General features: G+C 42.6%; 1 protein-coding gene across 2 annotated transcripts in view; it reads right to left on the reverse strand.

Annotated features, from left to right (window-relative positions):
- Positions 1-19,666, reverse strand: part of CLUH (CLUH binding protein of NUMT mRNA) — a 94,669-nt gene that overhangs the window by 54,933 nt on the left and 20,070 nt on the right. For both annotated transcript variants that reach the window (XM_087957316.1, XM_087957322.1), the window contains exons 2-3: positions 3,733-3,917; positions 1,453-1,624 (exon numbers count right to left, since the gene is read on the reverse strand). In XM_087957316.1, the coding sequence (XP_087813442.1) occupies positions 1,453-1,624; positions 3,733-3,917 (357 nt within the window). The remainder of the gene's footprint in view (positions 1-1,452; positions 1,625-3,732; positions 3,918-19,666) is intronic.

Consider the following 19,666-nt stretch of genomic DNA (forward strand, 5'->3'; position numbering starts at 1 on the left):
GTTGGGTTATCAGCCTCAATTGAGCAACGGCTGAAGTTAATGTACCACTTCATGTTGTAAATTACAAATACAAAGTTACTTAATAAAATGTATTCTGCCCGGACTGTCTTTAAAGCTATTGCAGATGCAGCTACAAGCTGCTGGAATTTAAGAAATGCAGTGTCTCCATTTTTTGTTCTTTTCATACCAACATTTCCTGAGCTTTATGTATCTTTTAAGACTTTTCTTGATCAATTCCATCTTTTGAAAGTCAAGAGGAACACCTGGGTTCTTGAGCCCCGATACCAGATGTTACAGCAACCTTCTTTAAAATAGTCCATCCAGACACACCAAATCCCCCCCAAATTCCAAGTCAACTTGCTTGGAATCAACCATATCTGGAAGATACCATCTAGAGCAGGGGTTTCCAACCTTGGCAACATTAAGGCTTGTGGACTTCAACTCCCAGAATTCCTCAGCCAGCTAAGCAGGGGTGTCAAACTCAAGGCCTGAGGGGCGGTGTGAAAATATCAAGGGACTGATAGCCTCTGGCGGCTAAAATGGGCCATGTGCCACTCCCCCACCCGCACCTCATTTTCACACTCCATGGCTTCCTGCAGCACTCTGCTGGCCAAAACCGGGCCCAAAACTGGCAAAAAAAAAAACCAGGCCACATAGCCCATTTTCAGCCAGCACAGTGCTGCAGGAGGCCATGGAGGGCAAAAATGAGGCGCAGGTGGGTCGTGCACGGATCCCCCCATGCCCTGTTTTGGCAGGAGGCATCTCTCCTCCTCCCCCCCCTACCCCCAGGCCTGCAGAGGAGAACTACAATGCTGATCTGGCCCTCAAAGAAACCCAGTTTGACACTCCTGATCTAGAGATAAACGACTAATTGAATTCTTAGGAAGGACTTTTCCTTCCATGTACCCTGCTCTAGATAGCAACTCTTGCCTTCAACTACTCCTTGTACGCAGGGGTAGGATTCAAATTTTTTAACAACCGGTTCTGTGGGCGTGGCTTAGTTGGTGGGCATGGCTTGGTGGGCATATTATTGGCTGGGCGTGGCCAACTCAACATCATTCACATCGAGTGATCTCCTCGCCTGGCCTCTTATGACTGTGGGGATGCTGCAACAGTCGTAAGTGTGAAAAATGATCATAAGTCACTTTTTTCAGTGCCATTGTAACTTTTGTCACTCCACACAAGCAAAGTACCAGCAAAGGAGGGGAAAAAAACTCCAGAGACATTCCTCAGACAGGAAGTCTAGTCCTGCCAAGAATGTAATAAGGGTTAACTGAGCGGCAGTTTCTGTAAGCAACACCAGAATGTTTCCTTCCTGCCTTCCTTACAGGATTAGGCCAGTAATTTCTTTTAACAACCGGTTCTCCAAAGTGCTTAGAATGTTAACAACTGGTTCTAGCGAATAGGTGCGAACTGATAGAATCCCACCCCTGCTTCTATGTCAGTTCTTACCTTCAACTACCTTTAATACTGAATCTTCTTGTAAGCCTTCAATGGTCTTCAATTCAGCAAAGTTATCGAGAACATTGCCATCTAACTGCAGAGAGAAACACGTTCGGTGACAGGTATCCTCACGGTCCATCAAAACTTGGTGGATCTCCTGAACCATCTCTTGGGGAGACACCTTGCAGAGCAGGGAACAGAGGAGAGAAGAGAGAATCACAACTGTCCTCAAGTTTTCCTTTAGGATTTCTACAGGGCATGTGAAGAGGGTTTTCAAAATATACAATTCATGCATTTAAAGTAAAACGTGTATCGAAGTCAGATCTACTCTACAAAAATGAGGGATAAAACGAAGTTTTTAAAAAGTGCAGTGGAAAGCAATTCACTAAACCAGTGTTTCTCAATCACAGCAATTTTTGGATATATGAACTTCAGTCCAAAATTCCTCAGCCATGTGACTGAATAATAAACTTCTTGGAGAAAAGGAAGGATATTAAAATAAAACACTTTCTTTGAAAGCAACTGTCAAAGGCTAAGGAATGATCGTGTTAATTCAGAAAGCAGAAACAGGAAGAGATATGGTCTTCATCTCAAATCCTACAGAAGAGCCAGAATCCTAAATGCACAAAGAGGAATACAATTCCTTCTAGAAATGGAAGATCCCGTTTTTGAATCTGGAAAATATAGTGGAGAAAGATACATAAAGTGGCTTGATTTGGCTCCTCTGGACATTCAACTCCTGGTCTAGCTTGGATCACACATTTTGCTACATCAGGAGTTGGAAACAGGTTGGCCTAGATATTATCCACTGGCCATAATGGCAAAAATAAATAGTCAAAGCTGTGCTTATGGGAGACCTTGAAATAGTTTGCCCAACCAAAATACTTAAAACTCTGCCAAGTTACACAATGGCTTTAAATGTGTCTGGCTTTCCTAAGTTATATTTTCTTTAGCTTTTGCCTATAATGTTACAGAGACTTGGCTGTTATGGTTTTATAGCTTCATATGTTGATGGACATAGCCTGCTGTGGCTAGTTAAACAAACCATGACTTAGCACAACGTATGAACAAGTTCTCTCACAGAATGGGTTTTGTGGGAGTGTTTGGGAGTCTTTTAGTCAGTGTTAACTTCTGACAACTGCCTGGACTTGTCCCTGCAGCTTTCTTGGCAACATGTCAGAATTGATTTTCACTGCCTGCTTCCTAGGACTGAGAAAGAGTGACTAGAAGTCACAGTCCCCTGGTTTCTAGTCTGCTTGCCTTAACCACTATACCAAACTGGCTCTCTTTCAGAATAGTCTACACTTGTGTTTTTCAACCTTGGCAACTTTTAGGATGTATGGACTCCAACTCCCAGAATTCCCCAGCCAGCACATCTGTGAGTACCTCAATCTCTTCTCTGAAGTCTACCCTATAGTATAGAAAATCCTCAACATGTCACTCCATCCAAATGCAGCTTTTCTTGTTTTTTATAACAAAAATGCATTCAATCAGTTCCAACACTGCTCTAGAAGAATTTAACCTGGGGGAGAATTATTTACTTTCTTGCTCACTTATTTGAACTTTGGCCAAACTGCAGAAGATTGTGTAAACAGAACTGCCAAAGAAGCCAAGATCTGCAGAAGCCTAAACTTTTCAGATTGTCTCCAGTCCTTAAAAGAGGAAAGAGATGAAAGCGAAGTGTAGATTTGGCATGATTACAGTTACCCCAGAGAGGGCTTGTGTATTTTCATACATTTTCTTTGAAGAACACCTGAAAAAAATTAAATAGAAGCCTCTAAATAGAACTGAAGAAGTTTCTTGAAGGAGAAGCAAAAGGTTTTCAAAAGGAAAAAAAAAACCACAAGAAAGTCCAGTTGCCTTTTGGTAAAAGCATCTTTGGCACAACCAGGATGATTAAGAATCTCCATAGATAACTAAAGCTTCATTTATTCTCTAATTACTCCACATGGAACAGGAAGTAGCCATGCAACAAATTGACCACACCTAGAGTACTGCATCCAGTTTTGATCACCACACTATAAAAAAGATGTTGAGACTCTAGAAAAAGTACAGAGAAGAGCAACCAAGATGATTAGGGGACTGGAGACTAAAACATATGAAGAACAGTTACGTCTAGTGAAGGACCAGGGGAGACATGATAGCAGTCTTCCAATATTTGAGGGGCTTCCACAGAGAAGAAGAGGTCAACCTATTTTCCAAAGCACCCGAAGGTCAGACAAGGAATAACGGATGGATTTGGGGACTTGCAGAGAAAGTTAGATCAAACGGCTTTGTAGAAATACTCACTTGTAGGGGAAAGGGTTCTACTGCTGGCACATGGACTTTAACTGTGAAACCAGTGTCCTGGATGACAATGACCTCTTGGTCGTCTGTATGGTTTGGATCTTCATGGTCATTTTGCCTGGTCTCCTCCTTGCCGTTCTCGTGCAAGCTGTCCCCGTTCATTAGAGCAATGGTGGAAGGGTGCACTTCTGGTCATGAGAAAGAAGGAAAAGATGGTTTATAACTACAGTATCTGGAGCTCTTGAATAGCATGGGTGCTAATCGCCCATAGCGATGAACTTTACACAAGGGGTGGGCAACTATGTCATCCTTACAGCCTGTGGACTTCAACTCCCAGAATTCCTGACTCAGCCCTGCTGGCTCAGGAATTCTGAGAGTTAAAGTCTACAGGTTATAAACTTGACAAGAGTTGCCCATCCTTGCTTTAGACCATGGCCTCATGACTGCCCTGCAGAAAGGATGCCTTAAAACACTGGCCCTCAAACATTCTGATCTCAGGACCCCTTTGTCAGGTGTGAAAGACCAGGTCCACAGGTGAAGGTCCAATTAAACCAGGGATGTCAAACTGTCATCCCGTGGGCTGGATGCGTAAACACAGGCCGTGCCCACTCCAGCTCCGTGAAGGGGGGGGGGAGAAACGTCGTGATATGTCATGTGACATTGCGAGTTTGACACACGTGAATTAAACTGATTTATTGCTAAACAGCACAGGAATTTTCCCAACTAATGATTAGCATCTGTTGGAGTTAGCTAATGGTCCATGAGATTCAAGGGAGTTTAGATTTAGTCCGTTTGTGGCTATGTAAGGATTCTAGACTGATTCCTCTTTTGACTCCACCCCCCCCACCCCCACCCCCAGGTTCTGCCACTCCTTCTCCTACACCTTTTATGTTCTTAAAAATGCTTGAGCACCCCACAGAATTCTGGATTATGTGGACTACATCTATCAATATTAGAAATTAAAACGGGATATTTTAAAATAATTTACTTCATGGACCCCATGAAAACTTCCGGGGACCTCTGAGACCACAGTTTCAGAACGGCCACCCTAAAAAAAATTGAGGAAAAAAACCACAACTTTCTCTATTTTAATGTTACATTAACAGGTTTGATTTCAGAGAACATTTTCTTTGGTTCTGATAGCCTAATAAAACAAACGGATGTTTTGGAATTGTTCTAGTCCTGAGAATTATTACAATAATTTGTAATCTAAGTAATCTGGACGTTTATCAGAAGGTTATGATCTGCCTTATGCCCTCTTCAAGAAAGCCTTTGGAGTGTGTAGGAAACACATTTAAATCTATCCATTAAATTTATAATACACAATGAATCATCACTGCCAAATTTCTTACATCTCACCCGTTTTTCTCACCCCGACAAGTATGGCTCCCCACAGGTGCAAATAACCGCAATCATTGATAGGATTGAACTGACCTGACTCAACTTGAATAATACCCACTCTACTATCCTGCCTCTCAGATCAGCATATGGGGCTCAGAAATTATTTGGGAACACAGGATGACTAATTGTGCCCTTTCATAAAGCGGCTCAGGATTTGAGATTCTTGCCTCTGGGTCAAAATGAGGTCATACTGGGGTGTAATTTGAGGAGGGAGGGAGGAAGGAAGGAAGAGGAGGAGAAGGAGGAAGAGAAGAAAGAGATGGGAGATGGGAGGAGGAAGAGAAGGCGGCAAATCAATTTGCCTTCTGTAAGAGTGAGCATTAAGCTACCCAAATTTCTACTTTAAACAGAAGGCATTCAAAAACTGTTGACTTACAACAGATGACCCAAGCTCTGTAAAGGACCTTGGAATACTCACCTCTAATGATCTAAGTGCTAGAGCCCACTGCAACTACATAGCCAAAAAGGCATTAAGAGTTGTTAACCTAATCCTACGTAGCTTTTTCTCTGGTAATATCACACTACTAACCAGAGCATACAAAACATTTGCTAGACCAATACTCGAATACAGTTCATCAGTCTGGAACCCTCATTACGTATCTGATATTAGCACAATTGAGAAAGTCCAGAAATATTTCACAAGAAGAGTTCTCCACTCCTCTACTCGTTGTAGAATACCTTATGCCACCAGACTTGAAATTCTAGAACTAGAAAACCTTGAATTACGCCGTCTTCGGTCTGACTTAAGCATGGTATATAAAATCATACATTGCAATGTCCTACTTGTCAATGAATACTTCAGCTTCAACCATAACAACACAAGAGCACACAATAGATACAAACTCAATGTTAACCGCACCAAACTTGATTGCAGGAAATACGACTTCAATAATAGAGTGGTCAATGTCTGGAATACTCTACCCGACTCTGTAGTCTTCCCCAAACCCCAAAAACTTTAACCTTAGACTGTCTACTATTGACCTCACCCCTTTCCTAAGAGGTCTGTAGGGGGCGTGCATAAGCGCACCAACGTGCCTACCGTCCCTGTCCTATTGTTTCTCTTATTCTTTTATTTTTCTTGTATGTACCCATTTCATGTATTCACAACTATGTATACACTTATACTTATTATCTTGTAAACAATTGGCAAATCAAACAAATAAATAAATAAAATAAATAAATTCGCTTAGTGACTGTTCAAAGTTACAACGGCACTGAAAAATGTGAGTTGTGATCATTGCAGCTTCCTAAATGGTTCTGTGATCAAAATTCAGAGGCTTGGCAATTGGTTCATATTTATGATGGTCAGTGTCCCTGGGTCATGTGACTTTTGCAACCTTCTGAAAAGCAAGATCAATGAGGAACCAGGTTCACTTAAGAACTGGGGCAAGAAAGGTCATAACATAGGGCAAAACTCAACAAGAGAGACATTAACCAATGTCTCGCTTAACAACAGAAATATTGGGCTCAATTGTGGTCGTAAGTCGAGGACCACCTGGAACAGGCCCACAGTTAACATCTTCTGCTTTTTTGCTCTTGCGTGTGAATGCTTAGGAGAAATTGATTTATGAAACTTGATCTTTCTTTTTTCTTCTTCTTAGCATTTTTCCTCGCCTAAAATGACTCATACTTTTTTATTTATTTTTTCTGCCTGGGGAAACGTATTTCAGAGAAAGGAGGCAACATGGCAGTTAATGGAGGAAGAGAAGCAGAGCAAAGGCGGTACAGGAGAAAACAAATCACCTTAATTCAGTTTGGCTTGAATCATCCTCTTTAATTAAAGCCAAAAAATGGGTGTAGGCAAACCCCTGGTGTAGCTTTAACCTCTTTCCTGTCAAGACGAATAGCAAGCAACCCCAAACCCCAACCCCGTCTGCCTCAAAGCAACCTCTAGGTATAGGTGCGTGGGGGTAGCAGACCTTCTTTGCTTATTTTATTCTTTCAGTTGGGAAGAAACAAACAATGTTCAAACTCAATCCGCTGCAGGTAGTGTTTCAACAGAGACCAGATGGCCATCCAGTAAGTAGTGGACTCTTGCCCCAGATGGAGGGGTGGTTTAGATTAGGGGTGTCAAACTTGATTTCATTGAGGGCCGCATCAGTATTTGACCTCAGGGGGCCAGGTGGGCATGGCCAGGGTAGTGTGATCAGGATGGGCACGGTCAGTTTGACATCACTCGTGTCGGGGGGCACCCGTGGTGGCGCGGGAGGGGCTGGGGGTGGGATCCTTCTGCAGCCCTCTGCCAATGAAAACGGAGCTTGGGAGTGCCCTCCCGAGCTCCGTTTTTGCTGTCAGAGGCACCACGGGCCGGTCCTTCGCTATTTTCAGGGCGGCCTCGCGGGCCAGATCTAAGTACCTGTCCACCACATCCAGCCCTCGGGCCTTGAATTTGACACCCTTGGTCTAGATGAGAGGTGAGGAGCAATGGCCCCTTTAGGACCCGTGGACTTCAACTCCCAGAATTCCCGAGCCAGCATGGAAGCACTGAGGTCCAGAACTCATAAAAGGGTCATCGTTTCCCTGCTCCTGGTCTAGATGATCTTCACGGTTCCTTTCAACAGTTCCAGTCTATGACGTTGTAATCTTGTGGGTTTTTTTTAGGGCAATTCCAAATTCAATCTCTGTATAAGCCCCGTGACAGATGGCGTTGAACTACAGGCCACCTCTCGGCCTTACTTACCCTACGGAATCGTTTTAGGAAGGGGACCAAATTCCCCACAAGAAAGGAAGGATAAAAGATCAACCCAGCAGGGTTGCAACGGAAAGAATGCCATTTTAATCCTCGCCAAGGAAGGGGGAGGGAGCAACGCTGTTCTTGAGCCACACGTTGTGCATTCCAGAACATTCCTCTTTCAGATTCTGTGCAGGGAGCAGCAATTTGTGTGTGGTCTAAATTATAATTCGAACTACGCACAGACTGCTAAACATTTCCTGCTCTTTCTTTGCTGTGGTATACAGGTAGTCCTCGACTTACGGCCACAATTGAGCCTGAACTTTCTGTTGCTAAGTGAGACATTTGTTAAGTGAGTTTGGTCCCATTTTATGATCTTTCTTGCCGCAGTGACTAAGTGAATCATTGCAGTTGTTACCTGGCTTCCCCACTGACTTTGCTTGTCAGAAGGTCGCAAATGGTCATCACATGGCCCTGGGACACTACCATCGTCATAAATATGAGTCAATGGCCAAGCATTTTGCATTTTGACCATGTGACCATGGGGATGCTGCAATGGTCGTAAGTGTGAACAATGCTCATAAGTCACTTTTTTCAGTGCCATTGTTACTTCAAATGGTCACTAAATGAACTGTTATAAGTTGAGGACTACCAGAATTGCCTTCCTTCTTAGTCTGATCTATTTTAATCATACGTCTGGCTTCCAAGTTTTTTCACGCAGAAGACCAGAAGGCTGAAAGGAATGAGAGGAAGATGAATGAACCTAATTTTGCATTCACACAATGTTGTTTAGTGGCTGTTCAAAGTTAGATCAGCACTAAAAAAAGTGACTTAGGACCATTTTTCACACTTACAGCATTGCTGTGCTCATGTAAATCAAAATTTGTGTTCTTGGCAACTGGTACAGATATATGATGGTTCCAGAGTAATCCCCTTTTGCGACCATCTGACCAGCAAAGCCAATGGGGAAGCCCGATTCACACAGCAACCGGGTTCCTTACTTAACAATTGCAAGTAATTCATTTAACAACTGTGGCAAGAAAGGTCGTAAAATGGGGGAAAACTCACTTAACGAATGTCTCATTTAGCAACATACATTTTGGGCTCAATTGTACTCATAACTTGAGGACTACCTGTACTTTCAAAACACTATCAGTCAAGTGTCTATGGAGATTCTCAGTCATCCAGGCCATGGTTGTCCCAACGGTGCTTTTTTTCCAAGAGGCAATTGGGTTTTCTGGTTTTTCTGGTTTTTCTTTGAAGCTCTTTCGCTTCTCCTCCAAGAAGCTTCCTCAGCTCTGACTGGATGGTTGGGGATGGAAAGATTTGTATTCCATTTAACAGATAACAGATAATCAGATTTGGAAGTGGCCTTGTAGATCATCTCGTCCAACCCCTTACCCAAGCAGGAGACCCTGCACCATTTCTGACAAATGGCAGTCCAATCTCTTCTTGAAAGTCTCAAGTGATGGCGCTTCCACAACTTCCGAGGGCAACTTCTGTTCCATTGGTTGATTGTTCTCACTGTCAGAAAATTTCTCCTTATTTCTAGGTTAAATCTCTCCTTGTTCAGTTTCCATCCATTGTTCCTTGTCTGGCCTACAGGCGCTTTAGACAATAGATTGACCCCTTCCTCTCTGTGGCAGCCCCTCAAATATTGGAAGACTGCTATCCTGTCTCCCCGGTCCTTCTCTTTACTAGACTAGCCATGCCCAGTTCCTATAACCATTCATCGTATGTTTTAGTCTCCAGTCCCTTAATCATCCTGGTTGCTCTCTGCACTTTTTCTAGAGTCTCAACATCTTTTTTATAATGTGGTGACCAAAACTGGATGCAGTACTCTAGGTGTGGTCTTACTAAGGCTTTATAGTATTAATACTTCACTTGATCTTGATTTATATTCCATTCCTCACCACCCAGTCAGAACTGAAGAAGCTTCTTGGATGAGAAGCCAAACGTCTTCGAAGAAAAACCAGAAAGTCCAGTTGCCTCTTGGAAAAAAAAAAGCACATTTGGGGATATCAATCGAGGAATTCTTAAACATTTCCAAACTGGAAACATCCTAATTCTCCAATCCTAAAGGAAACAATGTTAGGGGAACTAGATTATTTAGTAAGCTAAGCACACAGCGCTCTCCATTCAGCAAATGCTGGACTGATCCTTCTTTTTGCAAGCAACAAAACTGGAAACTTTTGGCTAGCTTTCCATTCTTTGCTTTGCACAAAAACAGGTTTCTGCGAAGTATTTTGATTTGTTTTCTCCCATTATTCTGGGCAGCAGAGAAACCAAAAGCTGCATTTCAATTCAACCTAAATATTTGCAAGAGGAACTGTGGTGGCAGCTTCCAAGCTAGCTATAAATAAAACCCAAGGCACAGGCTCAGAACTGACACAACAAAGGTTGTAGACTGAAGGGCTCCAACTCTCGGCTAAGTTTTTAAACAAGGAAACGGGAAGAATGAAGAAAGCCATGGTCAGTTAGGACATCATGTATTTATCTGTACCAAACAGACTAGATGAACAGAAAAGGCATTGTAGGTAGTCCTCGACCTACAACCATTCATTTAGCAACCTCTCAAAGTTACAACAGCACTAAAAAAAGGTGACTTATACTTGGTCCCTGCCTTTAGATACAGCATCCCAACGGTCACGTGATCAAAATTCGGGCATTTGGCAACTGGCATGTACTTAGGAAGGTTGTAGTATCCCAGAGTCATGTGACCAGTCTTTTCCTGATCTTCCCAGCCGCCTTCCAACGGGCAAAATCAATTGGAGGAAGCTGGATTCGCTTAACAACTGCAGTGATTCACTTTAACAACGGTGGCAATAAAAGTTGTAAAAGTGGGTGTGACAGATTTAATAACTGCCTCACTTAAGCGATGTAAATTCTGCTCCCAGTCTGTGGTCATACGTCAAGGAGTTAAGACAGAAAACAGGTTGGAGGCCTACTTCCCATAAAGTTCTACAGAGGAATTATTGAGTCTGTCATCTGCATCTCTAATAACTGTCTAGTTTGGTTCTGCAACCCAACAAGACAGACGCAGACTTCAGAGAGTACCGTAATTAGAACTGCAGAAAAAACAATTGCTACCAACCTGCCTTCAATCGAGGACCTGTATACTGCACGAGTCAAAAAGAGGGCTGTGAAAATATTTACAGACCCCTCACATCCCGGACATAAACTTCTACCTCAAAACGATGCTATAGAGCACTGCACACCAGAACAACTAGACACAAGGACAGTTTTTCCCGAACACCATCACTCTGCTAAACAAATAATTCCCTCAACACTGTCCAACTATTTACAAAGTCTGCACTACTATTACTACCCTGTTTCTCCAACAATACAGCCTCCCCCAATAGGAAGTCCCAGCATGTTTTATAGGCATGAAATGAAATTAAGCCCCTCCCCCCAAATTAAGGCCTATATTAAAACATGCGAAATGGGGGGGGGAATGGTGGGGGGCTTGCCATTAGGAAGTACTTTTGTTGCACACCTGGATATGGTGCTGCCTGCGTTGACCCAGCTACGAAGTGCCCCACCAACGCCGAGGTCAACATCCAAGCCGTCGCCGCCCGCCCGAAGATGCAAGGGGGGGGGGGGCCTAGCCATTTTTTCGGGGCTCAAAAAAAAAAAAAGACCCGGCCTTATTATATGAGAAACGCAGTATTAACCTTCTCATCACTCCTTATCACCCATCCCCTCCCACTTGTGACTGTATGACTGTAACTTTGTTGTTTGTATCCTATTTTTATTGACTGTTTCCCAACATGATTTGATTACTTATTTTACCCTATGACTATCATTAAGTGTTGTATCTTATGATTCTTGATGAATGTATCTTTTCTTTTTATGTTCACTGAGAACATCTGCACCAAGACAAATTCCTTGTGTGTCCAATCACACTTGGCCAATAAAGAATTCTATTCTATTCTATTCTATTCTATTCTGTTCTGTTCTGTTCTGTTCTGTTCTATTCTGTTCTGTTCTGTTCTGTTCTGTTCTAAAGGCAGAATAACCTTTTGCTTCATATGCAGGGCATCAGGTCCAGAATGCAATGTTTCTATTTGTAACCACAGCATAATATACAGGTAGTCCTCAACTTATAACCATTTAGTGACTCTTCAAAGTTACAATGGCACTGAAAAAAGTGATGCGACCATTTTTTACACTTACAACGGTTGCAGCATCCCCCTGGTTATGTGATCAAAATCGGGACTCTTGGCAACTGACTCATATTTATGACGGTTGCAATATCCCGGGGTCATGTTATCCCCCTTGGAGACCTTCTGGCAAGCAAAGTCAATGGGGAAGCCAGATTCACGTCACAACTGTGGCAAGAAAGGTCGTAAAATGGGGCAAAACTCACGACAACTGTCTTGCTTAGCAATGCTTAATATTACATCCGTGTCTTTCCCTTTTATCTTTAATGATTTGCAGAGGAAAATGTGCAAGGTTTATGTATCCAGGCGGCAAGACAAAGATATTGTACTTTGGATATGAAGACACAGATCAAGAAATGATTCGCCCATCACTTCTGTAACTGAGTCCATCCATCTTACTGATGGTGGCCTTCTTCTCTTTGCTTCTACCTTTCCCAACGTTAGAGCTTTCCTAAGATTTCTTGTGGTTTTTTTGGGGAGCTGAACAATGGAGAGCCTTGCAAAGAAATTCAGTAATCGCATAAGTAGGTTCAAGCCAAATCTCTTGGGGGGTTTTCAGAATCTTCCTGTTCCTTTTTTCTTTTTTTTTTAAATCAATATAAGTTAACAATCATCTGCTAATATTTTGAGAGTCAATTTGGTGAAGCAGGGAAGATGCTGGACTAAAAATCAAGAGACCACGAACTCTAGTTTTCCTTTAGGGCCTTATGCTGCCTGGGGAATTCTGGGAGCCGAAGTCCACACATATTAAAGTTGCCATTTTTTGAAAGACCGGTCTAGCTTAAGCACAGTCTCACAACTTTTAAGAGGCACCAAAAGTAGCAGATGAAAATTAATATTAAGCATTTACGTGATTTTTTGAGAGTAACAGTTTGAATGTTCTCTTTTCCCAATGCAGTGGCAAGATATTGAAAAAGCAATGGTTTTTGGCCTCTCAAAATGCACTACTGAAAATGTTATTCCATGATTGTTGAGCACTGACTACATATAATCATGGATTTGATTATATGCTAAGGAAGATGCTTCATTTGAAGGAAAAGAAGAATCCACTGTGCTGTATTTATCTGAAGATTCCCGCTTTCTAAAAATATATTTATTACTTATTAAAATATGTGAACATAACATTAATCAAACCAGGCAGATTCCAGACTGTAATTTGTGTTCAGTAAATACTTCCTTCGAACTATGCATGCATCCATTATACAGAAAGATTTTGGGTGTGGTACAATTACTATTTTAATAGCTTATACCCTTAATTGTCCCCGAGGAAAGCTTTGCTTTAATTGGATATTTTCCTGAACTATCTTTCTTATCAAAGATCTCAACTTGGAACAAAAAATCCTTATGTATCATCTATGCAGTATATCACCTTAATTTATCACAAAGTACATATTATACTTTAATTTATCAAAAGTCTCAAGGAATTCAGCTCAGATTCTAATGTTCTTTAGGATATGGACAATGTAGATTTAATGATAAACTTTTCAAAAACTTCCAATAAGGAATATTAAGAAACACAGCTTTGTCAGGACATGAAGCATTTCTTCCTCATTATTAATTTTATTTAGGGCATATATGTCCCTGCCATCAACCTCTGCTGAAAGGGTTAATCAAGGGAATTTTAAAACCGGGGTTTGCTAGTCAGTTCTCACCCCACCCCAAGCATTTAACCTAGTTTCACCAGCAGATTTTGGCACCTTGTCTTAACCAACAAACCCAAACAAAGGTAGAAAAATGGATTGAAATATTTAAGGTGTTAATCGCGGAATAGATTTTGCCTGAGAATCTACCAATGCGACTTAATCAGCCTCCTGAGGCTGTTTAAATAATTAATGGGTATATCCCCTGCATTTTAATAGAAGCTGTGCATTTAACATTTCCTGTCTTCTCAGCCCAGCTCAATCCTCAGCCACTCAAAGCAGAAAAACCGGTATCACTGGTTTACCCCGGTTGATTGACAGCCGTAATGCGGGGAGATGTGGGGTGGGTTGAACGAAAAAGCCATCTAGGCATGGATCTCTTTTTCTTGGCTGTTTTCCAGAACTGCCATTGTACGTGCAGCATGGTAAATTAATTTTGCCTCGGGGAAAGCACGTTATTCAGTTAATATTAAGTCATTTAAACGTATGTTTGGGGGGAGGGTCGTCATACTTATATCAAAAGGTGTTCCCTCTTTGCTCTCTCCCCAATATATGTGTGAAAGCCATCTAACAGGTACCCCTCAATTTATGACTGCAATTGGGAACAGAATTTCCGTTGCTAAGCAAGGCAGTTGGGGAGTGAATTGCATCTGATTTTACGATTGTTCTGCCGTGGTTGCTAAAGTGAATCACTGCAGTTGTTCTGCGAATCACGAGACAGTTAGTAAATCCAGCTTCCCCCATTGACTTTGCTAGTCGGAAGGTTGCAAAAGGCATAATCCCATGATCCAGGGATGCTACAACTGTCACAAACATGTGCCAGTTGCCCAGCACCTGAGTTTTGATCATGTGGCCATGGGGATGCTGCAATGATCATAAGTGTGAGGACCTATCATAAGTCACTATTTTTGGTTACTGTTCAGTATATTTTGAGCAGTTGCTAAATAAATGGTTGTAAATTGAGGATTACCTGTATTATTACCATGTTTCCCCCCCCAGAAAGACCCAAAATAAGACTCCAAAATAAGCATTAGGGCTTATTTTCAGGGAAATATGTTATCAAGGTGATCAGCCCAGCTGGGTGCCCCTCCCAGTGTGCACACAAAAGACGGAAAGCATGTGGGAGCTGATGTTGTCCGGCAACAACTGCAGCCTACTGGTCCCTTGGTCAATGCACTCTGGGGCTGTGCAGCCCATGCCACGCAGGTGAGTTGATTACTTGTCCAAGCAGCAGACGGAGGCAGAGGCGGTGAGAGAGACATGTGCTTGGCCACGCCGCACGGGTGGTGGGAAAGCCGAGAGTCGGTGGGCCAGAATGGGCAGGCGGCTGCAGGCTTGTCTTCATGTCCCTTGGCTTGCCTGCGGCCCACATAACACATCTGGATCGCCTGCCTTCCCCCGCATGCCTCTACCTGCTGCTGGTGCCACCGCGCCTGATGAGTCTCCCATGGCCAGCTGTCTGCTCTGGCCCACTGACTCTTGGCTTTACCGTGGCCCATCCAGATCACATGCCTCCCCCCCCCCCCGCGTCTGCCTCTGTCTGCTATTTGGACAGGTAATCAACTCACCTGTGCTGCGCAGGGTGCGGCAGCTGCCGAACACCATCGGCTACCCCACCCTTGCTGCCTCTGGTGTTGGCCATGCCCCCGCTGATGACAACTTTAACTAGGGCTTATTTTGGGGTAGGGCTTATATTACGAGCACACTAAAATCAGACTAGGGCTTATTTCCAGGGTAGGTCTTATTTTCGGGGAAACACGGTAGTATCTTTTCAGAAGACTTTAGATAACTAATGTATTGATGCTATTATGAATTCTGATATATTATGTATTGGGGGTTTAAGATTGTGAGGTAATTATGAGCTACCTTTGGAGGATTATAATACCCTGAACAATTGCAGCTAAATAATTGCTTCATAGCCCTGCTTGCAAGTCAGGATAATCTAAATATGCTACACTCTGAATATCACTAGAGTGGAAAATACGACTTGTGAAAATTCCAAATCTGGCCTTTTCAGGCAGCAGCTCAAGTGCGCAATTTTTTTTTCAAAAGAAGATTCAGATCTTTTTGTGTTCAGTTTCTACAAATACTTAAAGCTCTGGGCCCAATCCATATCACCGTGAAGTCGCTATTCCTCAAACTTGGCAACTTTACGATGTATACAACTCAATTCCCAATACGGAATTAAATCATGCCGAACAGCAAATGGCACGGCAACCAGAATTTGTAAGAAGCTGCAATCATATAAAGGTTTATATCAGATTTGGCTGGTCTAAGCGGGAAATAAAACTAGTGTGAAATTTTCCAGCATTTTTCCAATGTTTTCAGTTGATGCTGGCTCAGAAATTCTGGGAGTTGAAGTCTGTACATCTTAAAATGGCTAAGTTTGACAAACACTGCTGTGCTACAACCAGATTCTGTCTACTATCTTGTTTATGATTTGTATTGAAACCTTAAAAAAAGAAGAGAGCAACTAATATTACTACTATAAACTAATATTTGTATTAAACTTATATGCTGTCCGTCTTGCTAGAGGTGACTTTAGGCAGCCTACAATCAATTTAAAAAAACCAATATTTTTATACAACAATCAATAGTAAACTGGTTTAAAATTGACAAAGATGGGGACGAAGGCAGCAAGATGCCCATGAGGAAGAGGTGGAGTCCATGAAATATAAATTAATATAAAGTAAGGGAGGAAAAAGAGAAAGAAAGCAAAGACAAAGCAAAAAGTGCAAGAAAAGAGGGGGGAGTTAAGGAAAAATAAAAGAGAGAGAAAAGCAAAACAAAACATGGCTTACAATATTCTTCACAGTAGTTATAAGTTCATTTCATCATGAACTATTTGGGGTGAGGGGAGGTTGAAAGCCGGTATATAAACATTAATACAGGTAGTCCTCAACTCACAACGGTTCACTTAGTGCCCATTTAAAGTTACAACAGCACTGGAAAAAAGTGACTTATGACCGTTTTTCACACTTAACGACCATCGCAGCATCCCCGTGGTCACGTACTCAAAATTCAGACCCTTGGGAACTGGCTCACATTTATGACCCTTATAGTGTCCTGGGGTCATGTGATCCCCTTTTGCAACCTTCTGACAAGTCAATGGGAAAACCAGATTCACTGAACAACCGTGTTACTAATTTAACAACTGTGGTGATTCATTTAACAACAACTATGGCGAGAAAGGTTGCAAACTGGAGGAAAATTCACTTGGCAACAAAAAGTACCTTCAGGGTTTAATATGAGGAACCTCACATGACAGGTAGTCCAAAACAACAGTTCATTCAATGACTGCTCAAAGTTACAACGGCACTGAAAAAAAGTGACTTATGAACATTTTTCACACTTACGACAGTTACAGCATCACCATGATCAAGTAATCAAAATTAAGGTGTTTGGCAGGTGACTCGTATTTATGATGATATCAGTGTTCTGGAATCATGTCACCATTTTTTGCAACCTTCTGACAAGCACAGTCAATGGGTAAACTAGATTCACTTAACAACCATGTTACTAACTTAACAACTGCGGCGATTCTTTATTCTTTCTTTCATTTATTTTGATTTGTCAATTGCTTACAAGATAATAGGTATAAGTATATACATAGTTATGAATACATGAAATGGGTACATATAAGAAAAATAAAAGAAACAATAGGACAGGGACGGTAGGCACGGTTAGTGCGCTTATGCACGCCCCCAGAGAGCTAAATTTTACAACCTTCAAGCTTACTCTCTCTCTCGTAGCCATCCAGTTGTGGATATGATACAGAGCAGGGGTCTCCAACCTCAGCAAAGCTGGCTGAGGAATTCTGGGAGTTGAAGTCCACAAGTCTTAAAGTTAGTTGCCAAGGTTGGAGACCCCCGATACAGAGCACAATCAAGGACAAATTTCCTAACCGTGAGAACAATTCATCCATCGGACCTGCTTGCCTCCTGGAGTCGTGGATGCTCCCTCACTGGAGGTTTTCCAGAAAAGATGGGACAACCATTTGACCAAGATAGCATAAGAATTCCTGCCTTGGGCATGGGGATTGGACTAGAAGACCTCCAAGGTCCCTTCTCCTCTCCAATTCTATGACTCCCTATTCAATCCAACAATCTGTCGCTCCTTCTCTACAAAAGCAAAAACTACCAATTGCATTACAGGTGGACATCTGAAGACCCATACATCCAGGGGTGGGCTTCAAAAATTTTAGCAAGGGGTTCTCTGCCTGGTTGTTGGGTGGGCGTGGCCTAGCTGGCCTCCTGCACCATGGGAGGGGGCGTTTTTGCCTTTCCCGGGCTCCGGAGGCTCTCTGGAAGCTGGAAACGGGCCCATTTTCAACCTTCCTGAACTTCTGGGAGGCCCATTTTTGCCCTCCATGAGCCTCCGCAAGTAAGTGCCCATAAGTGCCCTGTACTTATCTGCATCTAAAATGGGCCATGTGGGGACTCCTGGGAGGGGCCAGCCAGGAGTGGGATTTTGGGGTTCTCCAAACTGTGCAGAATGTTAGCTAGGGGTCCTCCTGAACCCCTGCGAACCCCCAGCAGCCCACCCCCGCATATATCCTGGAAAAAAAAACAACCCACCCCACGTCTTCCTCCCCACCCCCAATTTTCCACCCCCTACCTTTTCGCAGACTGGCCACAGATTTCCCTTTTTATTCATTTGCAAGGGTTCAAATCCTGCAAGGCTCAGAAGAGGCGAACCGAGACATCTCTTTGGATGGTGCTTCGCTTTGGAAACCTCAGGAATGGTTTCCATGCGTAAGTTGCCACACACTGCAAACTCCCTTGCTTTCGTATGGGCTGCTGTAAACAAGTGTGCACTTTTACCTCCCCAAACCGATTCCTTAATATGAAGGAGAGACATCTGCTCATCTGTGATGCAAGGGCAAAAGAAAACACCCCAGAGATGTAGCTCACCAGGATCCCATTGTGCTGACATCAGCTTGTTAGCACCTTATAATATATTCCGTGCAGACTTAAAAGAGATGGTGGAGAGATTGGTGGGGTTGTTTCCCCCCCTCCCCCCAATTTCCAAACAGGGTTTGACAACTTGCAGCTTCGCATCAACTTTCCTCCCTCCTGCACACCTCAAAAATCCCTTCTAATCCCAACGGCTGAAAACACCAACAATTGGGGCTTCCTGCCACTCTAAAATAAGCTGAACATCCCCAACATGTCTCAACAGTCTCCATTACAGTAGCCAAAAACTCCTGGCAAAGGTTATTTTTTTTTGGGCTATTTCCCTTTCAGGCGGATCTTGGTCTGAACAAGTTGAGACAGAAACAGATGCTTAGAAGCTCCTTCTGCAGCTGTTTTTTTTTTTCTTTCTTTGATGCAAATGGTGGAGGGTTAGAAGAATAACACCAGTTTTCTATAAGGAACCATTTAAAAAAAAATCTGCAAAGAACGATGCTTCTTGTTTATTGTTATTTTTTCATCCAGACCTAATCTAGGAGAATAAAGTGGGAAAAGGAGCGACTGGGAAATGCATTTTAAATTGGATTTCTGCGTGCAATGATGAAGCATGAGTCACATTTCGGCTTTCATTTTGCTACTTTCCAAAAGCTTATCTAGGGAAGTGAAAGATGCTGTTGCTGGGTAGGTGGGAGCAGTTTTTAAGCTTTCTTAAGATGATTTAAAGAATCAGAATGAACGCACTGCACAGAATTAACGCTTAGCTCATGATTGCTGCTGATTATGTGCCATCAGGTTGACTCTGACTTAATTCCCTAGACCTTCTCCAGAACCTGGTCCTTTCAGGTCTTCTAATGAAGCACTTGTCACTGCTGTAACTGAGTCCATCCACCTTGCTCTTAGTTGTCCTCTTCTTCTCTTTTCCCAAAGGTGCTTTTTCAGGAGGTAACTGGACTTTGTTCTTTTCCTTTGAAGACATTTGGCTTCTCATCCAAGAAGCTTCTTCAGCTCTGACTGGATGGTGGGGAATGGAAGGATTATTATTCCATGTTATATTTGTATTCCATTTCCCACCATCCAGTCAGTGTTGAAGAAGCTTCTTGGATGAGAAGCCAAACATCTTCAAAGCAAAACAACAAAGCCCCGTTGCCA

The sequence above is a fragment of the Notechis scutatus genome, chromosome 1 (genome assembly GCF_049901735.1).
Source record: "Notechis scutatus isolate UNSWTSFEM ecotype Mainland chromosome 1, rNotScu1.2, whole genome shotgun sequence".
Lineage (NCBI taxonomy): Eukaryota > Metazoa > Chordata > Lepidosauria > Squamata > Elapidae > Notechis > Notechis scutatus.